Source organism: Phaenicophaeus curvirostris, chromosome 1, assembly GCF_032191515.1.
Source record: "Phaenicophaeus curvirostris isolate KB17595 chromosome 1, BPBGC_Pcur_1.0, whole genome shotgun sequence".
Classification (NCBI taxonomy): domain Eukaryota; kingdom Metazoa; phylum Chordata; class Aves; order Cuculiformes; family Cuculidae; genus Phaenicophaeus; species Phaenicophaeus curvirostris.
Genome location: NC_091392.1, coordinates 183441875 through 183457321, shown reverse-complemented (window position 1 = coordinate 183457321; position 15447 = coordinate 183441875). Strand labels below are relative to the sequence as shown.

The following is a 15447-nucleotide window of genomic DNA, read 5'->3' as shown; positions in this document are numbered from 1 at the left end:
AAAGGGCAATCTGACCAAGATCTTTGGAAGAGTGTGTGATGGTGGTAGCTCAAAAACTCTGAACTGGATGACGAGGGAAAAAATAGTGTGCTTCATCTTTCCTCCTGCTGCCAGACACAATACCAAGCACCCGCATTTGTACAGAAAACATGTCTCTCTCCTGTAAACAATTCTTCAAAAAAACCACAAAATTTTGATATAGTAAAATACAATCTTTGAATATTTGTACTGGGAAATACAAAACATAAAATCCAGCTGTTCAGTCTCTAAAGAAAATGTCTGTGTCAGTTCTGGGAGATCTGACACAGTCTGAAAGCCAGGCACATTTACATTCCATGCCCCAGATTGTGAATTGACATGTGTGTAGAGCTTGCTGTGTAAAAGCTGGGACTTAACAGTGGTCCTCAAAAAGGAAAGTAAGAAGTCTATGCTTGCTCCCAAGGCATGGAAGAAGGGAAGTTCTTTTAATTGAAAAAAGCACTAAATCTGAAAATTTCAACCTTCAAAAAAAAAAAGGATGCAAAACTGAGGAAGAGCTAGGAATGATTCACAAGACAGAGAGAAGTACTAACCAGCCCTCTGATATTCTTCTCTGGAACCACAGAGGACCAAGTCAGGAATTGCTCTGACTTCTCTGTCTTCCTGGAAATCATAAGACAATAATTACTGCAAGAAGTCCTATGGAGTCCACTCCAGAAGGCTTCAGGTTCCTCTCAAGCACACACAGGGAAGCTCAGAAGTAAACGATTAATGGCTGAAAGCTTTATTTTATCTCTTGCTACCATTAAGTAGTGGCTGGCAAAGCTCACCAGCCTCCCTCAGGTACTAATCCATATTGGGCTGTTTCAAAGACTTCCTGAGAAACTAGAGCTTAGATAACCTCATTATAAGCTGTTAGAGCTTATAATGAATATGGCTTATTCATTAATTTGGCTAGGAGTGATATGATCTTTGTATGAGTGTGAGATAGATGTTAGACCTGTAGTTAACAAGTTCTGACACTCCTCATGACAAATAACATGTAGAGAGATCAAGCAGTTAGAAAATTAGTTTTGGACAGAGGTAAGGTTATTTTTATAAGCTACCGGCAGTTTTCACAAACAACATTTCCCTATTTGAAAACAGGTACTTGTGTAATGCTTCATCTGTCTCAGTATCATACCTAGATGTTTTTACTGTAAATAAAAAACAGCTCAAGAACTGCTAAAGGAAGATCCCTTGAAAGAACAGCTGACATTTTCAATGTTGACAAAGAATAGGATAACATTTTAACAACTATGAAAAATTAGACAGCACTTAAAATTACTGAGGCACAGAGTGCTAGGTCTATAAAGACAATGGCGACTTCTTTTGTGCTGGACCTACAGTTCAAAGAGCTGTCTAGAAAGCCAGCTCAGAGAACTGTCCCCACTGGTGCTGTGTTGTTGTAGTTGTTTTACTTTTCAGGTGGACTAGGTCCTTGGTTTGTCTCATGACTGCACAAATCCTTGTGCCAGCAGAAGGGTGGCAGCAGCAGTGAGTGGCTGGGAGCTGGTCAGTCATTGTCTGCTGCAGGCCAGATCATGCTGAATGAGAATAGGTGTGCAACCAGGGCATCAGGGCCTTAAAAGTCTATGGGGATCTGAGCCCTGGAACCATCATCTCACTGATGTCCTGAGGGAATAGTGTTTCCTAAGTAATTCCCTTATTTTTTATATTTTAATATTTTAGTCATGAATACACAACTTCGATTTCTCTGAAAGACTGAAATCAGAAACTGAAATCAGAGTCTTGATACCCCTGAATTAGAAAAAAATTGCTAAATTGTAATTTAAGGAAAGAAAAATTTAGCTTTGATAGAAAAATCCCTTTTTTCTTCCTTTACTGATGAAAAGTGTGAGACTGGGCTTTTTTCACTCATAAGAGGTAGAAAATTTCAAGGCAATTTGTTTAAACATGTTTTTAAAATGGAAATTTTCATTAAAATGTAGAATATTCACACATTTAGAAATTGTTTTGATTAACATCCCTTTTCCTAGACTGTATAGATTCTAAATGTATCATAACATAGGATTTTTCCCAATATTTTTAGTAAATCAGAGAATCACAGAATGACCGGAGTTTGAAGGGACCCACAAGGTTCATTGAGGCAACCCCAAAATTTACATCATGTGTCTGAGGGCATTGTCCAAATGCTTCTTGAACATCACTAGGCTTGGTGCCATAGCTACTTCCCTGGGAATCCTGTTTCATGGCTCCAGCACCCTCTGAGTGAAGAACCTTTTCCTAATCTCCAACCTAAACCTCGTTGGTCACCAGAGAGAAGAGATCAGCAACAGCTCTTACTCCTGCCCTTATGAGGAAGCAATAAACTGCTATGAGGTATCCCCTCAGTCTTCTTTTCTCCAGGCTTAACAGACCAAGTGACTTCAGCCGCTCTTCATACAACTTCCCCTCTAAACAGTTCACTAACTTTGTGGCCTCCTCTGGATACTCTCCAGTAGCACCCAGAACTGCACAAGATACTCAAGGTGGGACCACACCACTGTAGAGTAGAGTGGGACAGTGACCTCTCTAGATCAGCTATCAAAGCCATGCTTGATGCACCCCAGGACATGGTTGGCCCTCTTGGCTGCCAGGGCACACTACTGGCTCATGTTCAACTTGCCATCAACCAAAATCCCCAGCCCCCTTTCTGCAGAGCTGCTCCCCAGCCTCTTGCTCCCTAGTCTGCATTTAAATCCAGGCTTGTCATGCCCCAGCTGCAAAACCCAACACTTGCCCTTGTTAAAATTCCTGTGGGTGACAATTGCCCAGGTCTCCAGTTTTTCTGCAGTGCCCTCAAGAGTGTCAGCAGCTCCCCCCAGTTTCTTGTCTGTTTGCCAGACAGAACTTTCCCTTTATAGACCCACACTGGCTGGGACCAATGACTGTGTTGTCTTTCAGGTGTTTTTCAGCAGCTCCCAGAATAATCTTCTCCATAACCTCACCAGGCACTGAAGTGAGACTAACAGGCCTGTAGTTACTGGGGTCATCCCTGATATCCTTCTTGAAGATTGGGACAACATTTGCCCACTTCCAGCCAACTGATACCTCTCCAGATTCCCAAAAACACTGAAAAAAATCATTGAGAGGTGTCTCACTATGATGTCAGCCAGCTCTTTAAGTACCTTTGGACGAACTCCTTCAGGCCCCATCAGCTTATAGGGATCCAGCTGGATCAGCAAATCCCACACAAGTTTAAGGTTGATTGGGAGTTTATCATTTGCACAGCCTTGGTCCTCTAGCCCAAGTTCTGGAAGGGCCCAAGCCCATCATCAGTATTGAAGACAGAAGCAAAAAAAAAGCAGTGAATGTCTCTGCTTTGCCTATATGCCTGTTCATGAAGTGTCATGCTTATCAAGTAATGGGCAAATGTTATTTCTGGCCTTTCTTTTGTTAATAACATATTTTAAAAAGCCATTTTCATTATCCCTCACAGTGCTGGTCAGCCTGTCTTCCCAGGGGAGGTCTCAGGAGTCAGATATACTGACTCCTGTCAGTTTCAATACATTATGGGGAATGTGATTGAGAGCTGCCCTGCAGAGAAGGACTTGGGGGTGCTGGTTGATGAGAGGCTTGACGTGAGCCAGCAATACGCGTTTGCAGCCCAGAAAGCCACTGTATCCTGGGCTGCATCAAAGGAAGTGCGGCCAGCAAGTTGGGGGAGGTGATTCTGCCCCTCTAATCCTTTCTTATGAGATCTCATCTGGAGTACTGTGTCCAGTTCTGGACTCCTCAACGTAAGAAGGGTATGGAGCTGTTGGAATGGATCCAGAGGAGAGCTACACAGATGATCAGAGGGCTGGAGCACCTTCCCTATGAGGACAGGCTGAGAGAGTTTGGGTTGTTCAGCCCGGAGACCTTCCAATATCTGAGGGGGCTGCAGGAAATCTGGGGAGGGACTCTTAACAAAGGTTTGTAGCGACAGGACTAGGGACAATGGGTATAAACTGGAGCGGAGCAAATTTAGACTAGACATAAGGAGGAATTTCTTCACCATGAGGGTGGTGAGGCACCGGCACAGGTTGCCCAGGGAAGCTGTGGCTGCCCCGTCCCTGGAGGTGTTCGGGGCCGGGTTGGATGGGGCTTTGAGCAGCCCGGTCTGGTGGGACATGTCCCTGCCCATGCGGAGGGTTGGAACTGGATGATCTCTACGGTCCCTTCCAACCCAAACTATCCTATGAACCCATGACACTCTTAAATCAACTTAGAACCTCCTTTTTCCCGTTGTTTCCCCTCAGCAAAGAGGGAAGCCCGGCTCTCCCCCCCCCGCGGGGCGGGCGGGGCGCGGGGCGGCACCCGCCGGGGTCTCCATAACGACCCGGCGCCGCTCGGGCCTCGCACCGGCCGCCGCCAACAGCCGCCGCCTCGGTAAGAGCGCGGGGCTGCCCGGCTTCGCGGCGTCTTGTCTTCCCCGGGTTTATTTTTCTTTTTTTTTTTAACCCCGAAGGGTCCGGAGAGATGCGGCGCGGCGGGGAGCGGAGCCGAGCGGGGGGCCGGGAGCCGTGTCCCGCTGCCCCCCGGAGCCGCGTCGTGCTGCGGGAGCTGGCGGAGAACGGGCAGCAGCGCCCCGGCGGCCAGGTGAGGCCGGAGCCGCGGGGGGAGCCCTTCGGCCGCGGGGGGAGGCGAGGTTCCCCGGGGAACCCTGCCGGAGAACGCTCGGTCCCAGCCTGCAGACGCTTCCCCGTGGAAATGCTTGGAATGAGTAAGGCTTCCTGGAAGGAAGGGAGACTCTACTTGGGCGCTTACCCTCTAAAGTCTAAGTAGTGGCTTAAGGAAAGCGATGCTTATGCAAAGGTCCCGTTGCCTTGTGGCTCCCTTCGAGGTGCCCTCGAGAAGCAGCGTTGCTGTTTCTGGGCATCTCCTGTACCCCGCTGTGACAGGAAAGCGGCTGGGCTGACTTGTGGGACCCGAAATAGGAGCTGTTAAGTGCACACAAACTCTTATCAGTTGCGATGGTGTAAAGCCAATAACTTAGTCCACCACTTTCTGATAGCAGATGATGTGAAAGATGGTAGCCAGGTCACACATTTTAGTCCTAGGGGTTGTGATGCCTGAGCTCAAAAGTTCAGATTATGGTTTGTAGCTCAGCATAAAATCCCTTCTCTCAGGTGAAGTCCTTCCTAAGTCTGTGACAGTGCTTGAGGACTCCCTTTTCTTACTTTAACTTCCTGTGCTTTAAAGCAGCTGCTTCTTGCCAGAAACGAATATGGAGCAGACCCTGCGCTTGCCAGCCCCATCGGAACCAAGCAGCATCCTCTCCTTGGCTGTGGGTGCTGGAGGTGATACTGCTCCCTTCGTTTCTGACTTTCACTATACCTCAGTCTTTCTGAGGAGTCTCTTGCTGCAAGACAGCAACAAGCAGCACTTCTGAGGCACCAGCTGTAGCTGGTGGGTTTTTTTCCAGTGAACTTGTTATTGGTGTCTGTTAGGCAAGGAAAGTGATTTCCTTTTCTAAAACAAATGATACTCACTGTTGTTTTCTTCCCAAGCTGCCCTCCCACAGCATTACTGTGTGCTCTGTTTCAGGGTCCTAATGTTGTCAGATGCTTCTCTGGCTCGGAGAACACCTTCCCTGCACCTGGAAAAGATGAATTACCCAATTACATGGTCAATGCCGCATCAAAGCAAGCGTTTGCTATCTACGTGGATGAACCAGAACAGAAAAAAACCTACAGCTACCATGTGGTTGAAGAGCTGGAACCAAGCCTGTGTGAACTGGATACTAGCGAAACTATTCACCTACTGCTGGATCTGAGTACAGGTAACTCCTGTTACTACTCAGATGGTACCTATAGCACAAATAACATGTGGGTATGAATTGTGGTGCTGGTAAGCTAGTGAGTAGCTTATGCTACAATAAATAATGCTTCAACATCTCTTGGATTGTGCCTAAATGAGGCACAACACTTCCATGCTAGAAATAGCAGGAGAAGTTGAAGAGGCTAATTAAGCAAATGTCTTGCTACTCCCTCTTACCTGTTAGGATCTCCTATGATAGTGGACACATCCTTCCAGTCCCAGCCCAGGGATCCCATGCAAGATGCTGTAACTCTAGCTGTGGAAGAGTATGCTGAAGACATTCATCAGTACCTCCGGGAGGCTGAAGTGAGTGGCTTGTAACAAGCTTATGGATATTTGTGATCTCTGATGGGCTGCAATACTGCAAAGATGTATGACTGCCCCAGGGTAACCTGAGGCTGCCACTGAACTGCAAAAGAGAGAAAGCAAGCAGTAAAAGCCACCTCTGAAGGAATAATCTAGACAAATGTGGAATCTCTCATATCTTTCATGAATACTGTCTCTTAAGTTCCCTGCTACTGAGAATCTCTTGACCCTTTGGGATGAAGAATTCTTGCAGATAGGAGTTGAATGCTGCAAAAAACCTGCAGCACTTGAATGCGATCTCACTGACAGCTCTCTTGCAATAGTAGTAATTTTTCCTACCTTTCTGTAGCAGAGCACTAAAGTGCAGTCTCCCAGTAGGAAGAAGGGAGGGAGGAGGAAAAGTGATTTGTTCATTTTCAAGTCCCTCTGAAAGGCTCATGTGCTTTATGGCAAAGGCTGTCTGTAATCCAAGAGGTTCTTCTACTATTCTGCTTCACAGTAGCTCCTGTCTTCAATGCAGACATACTACTTCTTAGAGATGCTACTAGATGCTTATTAATATTACTAGCAGTGTTACTGTAGTTAATACTAATGAGTTCTCAATAGTGGAACAACTCATGCTCCTTTTTGTTTAAGTATGGAGATTGTTAATCATCTCAGCCATCAATGGCTTTCTTCAGGGTGAGCATCCTGACTCTTCAACTCTCTTTAAACAGGTAAGATTCAGGCCCAAGCCCTACTACATGAGAAAGCAACCAGATATCACCACAGGAATGCGTGCCATTTTGGTAGACTGGCTGGTGGAAGTAGGGGAAGAATATAAACTTCAGACAGAGACTTTATACTTGGCAGTGAACTTCCTGGACAGATTTCTTTCCTGCATGTCTGTTCTCAGAGGGAAACTTCAGCTTGTAGGAACAGCAGCACTTCTTCTGGCTTCGTAAGTGTTTCGCTTACTGAGATATCAGTGAGCTAAAATTTATTTTTAGTCTGAGTGTTTTAGCTTAATTGGAAGGATTGAAGCTTGTGGTAGTAGGTAGCTTTTCATGACTAAGGAAGTAGTAGTTTTTCATGATTAGCTCAAGATTAGCAACTTCACCTACTTTGGCACTAGCGAAAATTATACATTCAATGTTTATGATGTAAGAAACTGTAGTGGACAAACCTCATAACCATAACAGCAGGAGCAAAAATGCTACTGTGTTAGGCTGCTAGCCTATAAAGCTGTAGTAGATTCACAATTGCAGTGTGCGATTAGCCTTGAACTACTTTAAGTAGACCCAACCTAGCCTAGGAGTATGTGGATTTTTGTCTGGAGTGCATTGTGTTAGTGAGGCTTTCTGAGAGGTTGTTAACTCTTGACTAGTAGCAATATGAGTGTGCTTCTATCTAGACTGATGACTTTAAGTTTCTCTCAACATCTTTGAACAAATTTGAAACTAAATTTTTACCTAGCCTGAACTAAAATAAGAGCTCTACACAAACTTAATGCCATGTGCCCATCCTGATACAGGTCCAGCAGAAAGCTTTCTTTTTACCATAACTTTCAAGCTGACAAATGTGGCTTTTGTATTCCTTTTTCAGGAAATATGAAGAGATCTACCCACCGGAAGTGAATGAATTTGTATATATAACAGATGATACCTACACAAAGAGGCAGCTACTAAGAATGGAACACCTGCTTCTCAAAGTGTTGGCTTTTGACCTAACAGCCCCAACCATCAACCAGTTCCTCCTTCAGTATATTCAGAGACATGGCATCTGTATGAGGACAGAGAACTTTGCAAGGGTATGAATTATCCTCATTTTAACACTGAGGTGGGAAAAGTGATCCTAAGTGCAGAACCACGTTTATTTCAACTAAGTTATCAGAGCAGACAGGTTCTGCTACTATACTGTGCTACCTATCTAGGGCTGCAACAGGCCTAAAACTGGATGTTTTGTAACCTACTGCCTTCAGTAGGTAGCTCATGTGCTGACACTTCTGAATAAATGTCTCGTGGAAATCCTGAGCTTGGTCTACCCGTCTGGTATGGGATAATGCACTGACTAGTTAACTAGGTAGTAGAAGCTGGTGTTTTTTTCAAGAGAGCATAGCAAGTCTGCCCTAGACATGATAGTATTACATATTTCTACACAATGGCACAGTATATGCCTTTATAGCAATGTAGGCAACTAACTTAGAAACAGGTTAACCCAAACTTATAGCAAAATGTCTGACCTTTTGCTTATCTGCAAAATTTATAGCACTGTACAGTGATTCTACTCCAACAGAGCTGAAGTTCTGCTTCTTAGAGCTGCCCTTTTATTCTTGATTGCCAAGTGCAGTCAACCTATTTGAACAAGAGCCTCAGAGGATGAGAAGAGTGTCTTTGTTATTTTTAGAAAATGTGAGTTATCCAAGTTGTTGTCTAAAATTACATCACAGTGGATGATGGAAACAGAACTTCAGATTGCAGTGTAGATTGTTTAGGCTTTGAAGCGTGATCTTTTTGTCCCTGCTGAAATGTGCTAAATGTTCTTCTCTAAGATAAACAGGACTAGAATGGTATTTCTACCCAGTAGACATGTAACACATGTTTTTACATGAAACAGACTACTGACAGTTTCCAGCACTTGCTGTATTGGACTGGCACTAGCTAAGCTTGTTAACATAGAATCATAGAATGGTTTGGCTTGGAAGGGACCTTAAAGATCAACTAGATCCAATCCCTCTGCCATGGACAAGGACACCTTCTACTGGGTTGCTCAAAGCCTCTTCCAGCCTTGAACACCTGGCCTTGAACACCTTCGGGGATTCTGCTTGAGAAACTTGTGGGTTTTTTGTTCAGTATCTTGCAGAGCTGAGTCTCCTTGAAGCTGATCCTTTTCTGAAGTACCTCCCTTCACAAACTGCTGCAGCAGCCTACTGTCTAGCAAACTATACAGTGAACAGGTCTTTCTGGGTAAGAACAACCACATGTTAATAAGTACCTCAAGCATTTTATGTTATCATTACAACTAGACTGAGAAATAGTAGCTTGAAAGTATGTTATAAAGGCTGAAATGGGACTACATGATAAATCGATGTTAAATCAGTCTGAAGTATCCTGCCTCCTCTCTGAAACGTGAGGGACATTGCTGTCTTGCTCACTTAAATCAAGTCTGTACCTAAGGCCTTGTTAGTCTTTAATCTGCAAACCTCCTCCCTCAAACTCAGTTCAGGGGCTTTCTGGGAGGCAGGCGGGAGGTGAATGTGTCCGAGTGGAGTGATCACACTCAGTGGCTGCTTTAATGCAAGCCTTGATAGGCCTGTCAGCTATGTTTTGGGAGGAACAGCTTTAGCAGAGAGCAGTGTCCAGAGGAGATGTAATAGATACTGCATCCTTAGAGCAGAAGGAGCTTCTTGTCAGATCTGGTGCCAAGGAAGACGTGACTGAAACTGATGGCAGAATATACTTGAATCCTTTTCAGGCCTAAAGAATCTAGAGTGAGCACTGAGGTAGTGAAAATATTTGCTGCTTCTATGGAAGAAAATGTATCTTCCACATGAATGTTGCCTACAATAGCATAACACTTTTTTTTCCCCTCTCTCCCCAGCCAGAAACACTTGCTGAATTCACTGGATATTCATTAAGTGAGTTAGTGCCTTGCCTGACTGATCTACATAGAGTATGCCTTGATGCTCCTCATTGCCAACTGCAAGCTATTAAGGAGAAGTATAAGTGCTCAAAGTAAGTAACCAGGAAGCCAGTATTCTGTAACATGGAGGCTATAAGCACAAGGTGACTCTGGTTTGGCAGCTTGGGCTACAGCTGCTGTAGCTGACAAACTTCTCATAGTGGTCAGCTTTTATTCGTGACACAGAAGCCTCTATCAGCCTCTTGAGGGGAAAATTTTTCTGACAGGAGACTAGTTTATCCACAGGCATACAACTGTACCAGATAAGAATCCTGCATTGTTGCAGGATAATTCTTTTCTTCTGCAGTGTATTGCAGAAGAAGATAGTGTCTTTAATAAAATCCATCAGCTAAACCAATATGTTTAGTGACTGCATTTCTGTTCCAGGTACATGCAGGTGTCTCTTCTGGAGCCCCCAGCAGTTCTTCCTCTACAATAGAAACACTGGATACTGAACTCAAAGAGTACTTCATCCCCTTCAGCAAAGCTGGTCTAATACTTCATAGAGCACTGCAGGTTATGCATCTGTAACCATAGTGATCAGAATGTTTTTTAGCTAGTGTTTTTAACTAGATGCCTTTTAAAAAAAGGATATTAAACTATAGCTCTTAATATAACAGACAGCACTTCTAATAAACGTCTTATTACACTGTTCTTCTGTGAATCTTCTGTTAATATCTGCAGCAACTGTGAGTGGAAAAGGTGGGTTTTTTACAAAATCATTGTGAGCAGGGCTTTTAAGCCAGCTGGAGTAGATAAAATGTAGCTTGACCCAACACAACCCAGCACCTCCATAGGCACAGGTGATTGGCTTCAGTATCTTATCTGTTTTTTCCTTTTCTGTGAGACAAGGTCAGGTGGCCATGAACAGAAGCTATTTTCTACAACTTGTTTACTACATCACAGCAAAACCATCCAGATGCAAGTGGTCTATGAACTCTGAACTTGTGTTTAGAAGACAATCAGTGCTGAGGTAAAAGTCAGACTTCCCTTTTGGAGGTGAACAAGAGGGATTCTTCTGCATGGAGCTGGAAGAAAGGGAGGTTGTGGCTGACGGAGCCTTAGGAACACTTCAAACACTAGTGGACAGACAGCAATAGAGAGCAATGCTGAAATCTGCAAGGTACTGGAACAGTGAAATAGAGCTGGACGGCTGCTGTGTCATACTTGCAGTGTTGAGTACTCTTAGGGCACAGCTGCCTGAGATGACCTCTTCTGCCCCTAGAGCACTGCTAAACATGTGCTCTCTGCAGTCACTAGAGAAACCTCACTTCTAGCCCTGTCCCATCACACAACTATGGTCTCCTTCCAACTACCTAACTGTCTACTCCTGAGTCACTACACTTTTATGTGCTCCTTCCCCAATTATTTGTTTAGTAGTAGTAGATACTGAACAAAAAAAAAAAAAAAACAAAACCAAAAAACAACAATACAAAGCTCTACCTTGAAAACTCTTAAATGCAACCTCTGTCCAAAGCAGTGAAAAGTCAGTTGGTCATATTGAACAATATACACAGCACTCAGCAAAATGGCAAGGCAAGTCTGAAGCATTCTATTACTGTAAGTTTGATATCTTCAGTATTTGCTGCTTCCTCAGAGTAATCTGTACAGGGCATTATGTGTTTCCAAGAAAGAATATGCTTAACACTTGACATTAACATGCAATTCAGCAGATATACTAAGTACCTGCTAACAAGCCTCTTTAATTTTAAAACCTGATTATACCAGTGTACGTGCGTCATGAGGCTGCTCTTAGCTTCAGGAGTTTCACTTCCCTCAATGTGCATAAGACGTCTCTTCCCCCTGCTGCCTCCTGATCCAGGCTGGTGAATCTTCCTAGTAATGCAAACCCTTGTATTTCTTCAAAATGAAGGTGGTGGTAATGACTGATTAACTTGGCTAAAAGTAAATATCCTTTCAGAGAGGATTTTGTTTCAGGCTAGCCAGACATCCCATTCCTTGTGTCTATGATATGCACTTTATGGTGGGGGCCTAGATACATGGTTTGTTTCCATGCAATGAATTTCAAGGCTTGTGGATGAATGTGTGGGCTACGAACTTCACTCATGCCCACAGCCAACTCTTTAAAAGTGGGTGGCCCAGTACAAAGGTTAGAGATGATGGTGCCTAATTACAATAAAGAGTGGTGGATTTCTTGGTTGCCTGTTTCACAAGGAAATGAGTGTACTAACTATCTTGCTAAATCTACCAGGCTTATGAGCACCAGCTTGTTTATGTTGTTTCAGGTTGAACACAAGGTGTCCTGAAACCCCTTGTTAATAAGCCTTACTCTACTCATTAGCAGTAGTGCTTGCTGAACTGCAGGTACTGGAATGTTGAATATTTTGAGAGCAGTAATGAATGTCTCAAGTGCAGAACCGTTTTCCTAGTGTTATAGCAGTTGGAGTTATCCATTTGGTCATGTCACAATACTAATGACAAAAAGACGAGTTTTGGTCTTATGAATGGTCTGTGACCACAGTCATGGCTCATATTTCTGGGCCAACAGATTGGGTGCATCTAACATGGTAGGAGGTGCCCAGAATTGAATTTACTAAATGTTTTACCGTATGATAAAAGCCAAGCTTTCATTGGTTTACTTTCTTAGAGTTCACTCAGCTGATTTACTCTCAGCTGAGACAGATACAATAGTTGCATTTAACTTCCTTGAAGCTTAGGAGCTTTAATTCTCTGGTATACGAACGTGACTGCTTTTTTTATCTTTTTTTTTTGTCAACATTTGAGGAAGACTGCTTTGTCTGCTTTCTTGTTTGTTTTGTTTCATTATTTTGCAACTGAGCTAGTGGCTTTAATATTTTTTTTAGTTCAAAGGCTAAAAAGTGAAAATGAAAAAAGCTAAATTGTTAAGGTGAAGAATCATATAATGCTGCAATGTGAATTACTGTTAATAAGTTTTTGCAAGATTGATTCAGTTTCAATTTGTGAGACAGAAGAAACTGATCATTGAGTTTTATTTGAGATCTGTAGGTAATAATGGCATTTTTAATGTTCCTGCTGTATCTCACTTCCTTTTGTAGTATTTGTCGTACTCAAAACAAGGAAAAGCTTTCATATGAGTGAGTCTTGACTCATCCAAGGTGAAAACTTGGTGCTATCATCTATATTCTTTTATGTGAGTAATCACACTTAACTCTGACCTACCCCTTATATGGGGTGTCCTGTGCAGCTGATACTTGAGATAAAAGTATGAAATGATTCAGTTTGGCATATTGTGGTGATGAAAACAAAATAATGCTGTTTTAATAAGATTAAGTGCTTAAATGCAGATGTAAAGCACTTGATTTCTTAAAAGATGTAGTCAAAATAATAAAATATACAGGAATATGGATTTATAAGGATGGAGATGAAAACAGCCTAAAAGGAAGCTTTAAGTTTTCATTGATGTAGTGCCTATGATACGCAGAAAACCTGACCTGCAAAGCTCAGAGCCTCATGTGATGCTTGAAACAAACAGAACCAGACTTCTTGAAGATAGCCATATCCTGGAAAAGAAGTAAAGGGGAATCAACATTGAAGAGTAAATAGAGGCAGACTCAATTCTTGACCATCCTACTTACTGGCCTGCAAACCACAGCCACAAACAAGACCATTTTTATTGTTCAAGAATTATTTAAACTCTTGGAGTTTCAGAATTGCCACGCCTGATCTTTCTCAGTTATCTTCACAGAAGAATTCAGTTTAATTTTCACGACATACCATCTGTATTTCAAAGGGTGGATATTGACTTTTATGCAAGTCACAGTATCTTCTCGCAGTTAAAGTGTACTGGGAAAATACACTGGGATTAAAACCTGCAGGTGAGACAGCAGGCTGAGCACATCCAAGGGGCTTTGAGTGATTGTTCAGTTCTCTGGAGTGGGTTAGAATTGACAAGTGTGGAGGACTTTAACTTTCACCAATGGTGACTTTAAGTCATCAAAGTATAACTTCAAGTCAGGAGCTCTTTGAAATAGGAAAACCAAAATATTATTCCAGTGGTTTCCATACTAACACGCTGGGACTTTAAAAAGACCCAAATGTGCTGTGGTTGCATGATCCTGTCTCTTCTGTGTTGTAGGTAATTTTTGTAATCAATAACTTCTAATATTAAATATCGTAGCTGCCTCTGGTGTCCTGAGAAGGCTGTTCTTCATAGCTAGGTATGTGTTGTAGATCAATTGTTCCCTTAAGAATAAAATTGACAAGCAGAACTCAAAATAATACTCTGTGGGAAGGTACTGATTCAACAAGTAAAGCCTGTCTTTGTTTTCCTCTTCTCTGGAGTGAGTTAAAGATGTCTGAGAGGCAATTGGGTTATTAGAGAGAATGGTTTAACTGTGGTCAGGACGTAAGTTAATGACTGAAGGATGTCTGCCTTGCCGGGAAAACTGTATGATTAGCCTGGGTACATACCTGCTTGGGAACAGTTCTACAAATTACTAGAATTAGCTCTGATCACTGAGGCTGGAGTTTACTTTAGCCAGTGACCTTGAAGTGGCTTGTGGGCTGCTCTTAAGGATGAGAAACAAGCCAGTAGCGTTAGTGCTTCATGGAATTAAGCTTTTTGTCTTACAATTTTCCTCAGCACCTGCTGCTCCAAAGCACTAGCATTTTTGTATACTGGAGATCTCTGCAGATGCTGCTGGGCATGTGGGGGCTGGAGGAAATACAGACCTATCTACCACTCACATGCTCTAGAGCCCTGTCAAGCTGAGTCTTGTGAATTTCATTAGGTCCTCGACTGGCTATAGTGGGTGTATGTGTTTTTCCATTGCATCAGACAACTAAGAGTGTCACCAAATACTTATTTTTAGCCCTGGTCTGCTTCATAGTTCTCTTGTGTAGTAGGCTTGGACTTTCTATTGGATGCTTGTTCAGATTACATCTACTTAATATAAAAATGCAAAGCTTTGCATGATGAGATGCTCATAATGAACATTCCTGGCTACACATTTGTGGAGGATGCATTGGCTCAGCTACTCATCACACAGGTTTTCTGTTATAGCAGTCCTGGCTCTTCTCTGCCCTGCTTGGGTTGTGTCAGCAGTACAAACATTGAAGAGAAGTAGCACAGACAAACTTCCAGGACAGTCTACAGAAAGGTACAGATTATATGATACAGTTAATCCTAAAGTGCATGCCTACCTTCATAAAAACTAACTTGCATCTAAACTAAGCCAAGGCAAAAAAGACCAGGCAGTCCTAGCCCTAACTTTTCTGAAGATGCTGGAAATATGACTCTGTCCTGCAGTTTTGTACATTGCCTGTCTATCTAGGCTGTGTTGGTACTGAAATATAACTCTGAGCTAAGAAAGGGCTGGTTCCTGGCCAAATGTCTGTCTCCATTTGGCTTGTTTCCATAATGTTTAGGGCTGGCTACATTTTAAGCAGATTTGTCCTGATGCAAGCTTGTTTGATCAGGACAAAATAGTCCTTGTGGGTGGCCGTGTTCAGTGCTTGTGTTTGCTGTCTACCTCTCTTGTCTTAGCAATATGCCCTGAGTGACCAAGTGTTCATGTCACTAGTACCTAGCTAAACTGCAGGGGAGACCTCAGTCCTTGTCTTGCAGATGTTCAGACCCTCTTTATTTGAACACAGAAGAGCATTACTGGAGCCAAGTGCTGAAAGAACAGGCTCATGATAAAGCGTTGAATTCTG

At 43.0% G+C, this 15447-nt stretch overlaps 1 protein-coding gene across 1 annotated transcript; it reads left to right on the top strand.

Annotated features, from left to right (window-relative positions):
• Positions 1–5553: 5553 nt before the first annotated feature.
• Positions 5554–10408, top strand: CCNA1 (cyclin A1). Its single transcript, XM_069850009.1, has 7 exons — positions 5554–5785; positions 6008–6129; positions 6846–7069; positions 7714–7918; positions 8961–9074; positions 9709–9842; positions 10177–10408. The coding sequence occupies exons 1-7, from the start codon at positions 5629–5631 to the stop codon at positions 10226–10228; spliced, it is 1008 nt and encodes a 335-aa protein (XP_069706110.1). The 5' UTR covers positions 5554–5628; the 3' UTR covers positions 10229–10408.
• Positions 10409–15447: the final 5039 nt, after the last annotated feature.

What these genes read in the sequence shown, in the direction of transcription:
- CCNA1 (XM_069850009.1), top strand. Translation starts at nt 5,629, where the DNA reads ATGGTCAATGCCGCATCAAAGCAAGCGTTTGCTATCTACGTGGATGAA. An exon ending in ACTGCTGGATCTGAGTACAG is followed by an intron (nt 5,786 to 6,007) that starts GTAACTCCTGTT and finishes CTTACCTGTTAG; the next exon opens with GATCTCCTATGATAGTGGAC. An exon ending in AGTACCTCCGGGAGGCTGAA is followed by an intron (nt 6,130 to 6,845) that starts GTGAGTGGCTTG and finishes CTCTTTAAACAG; the next exon opens with GTAAGATTCAGGCCCAAGCC.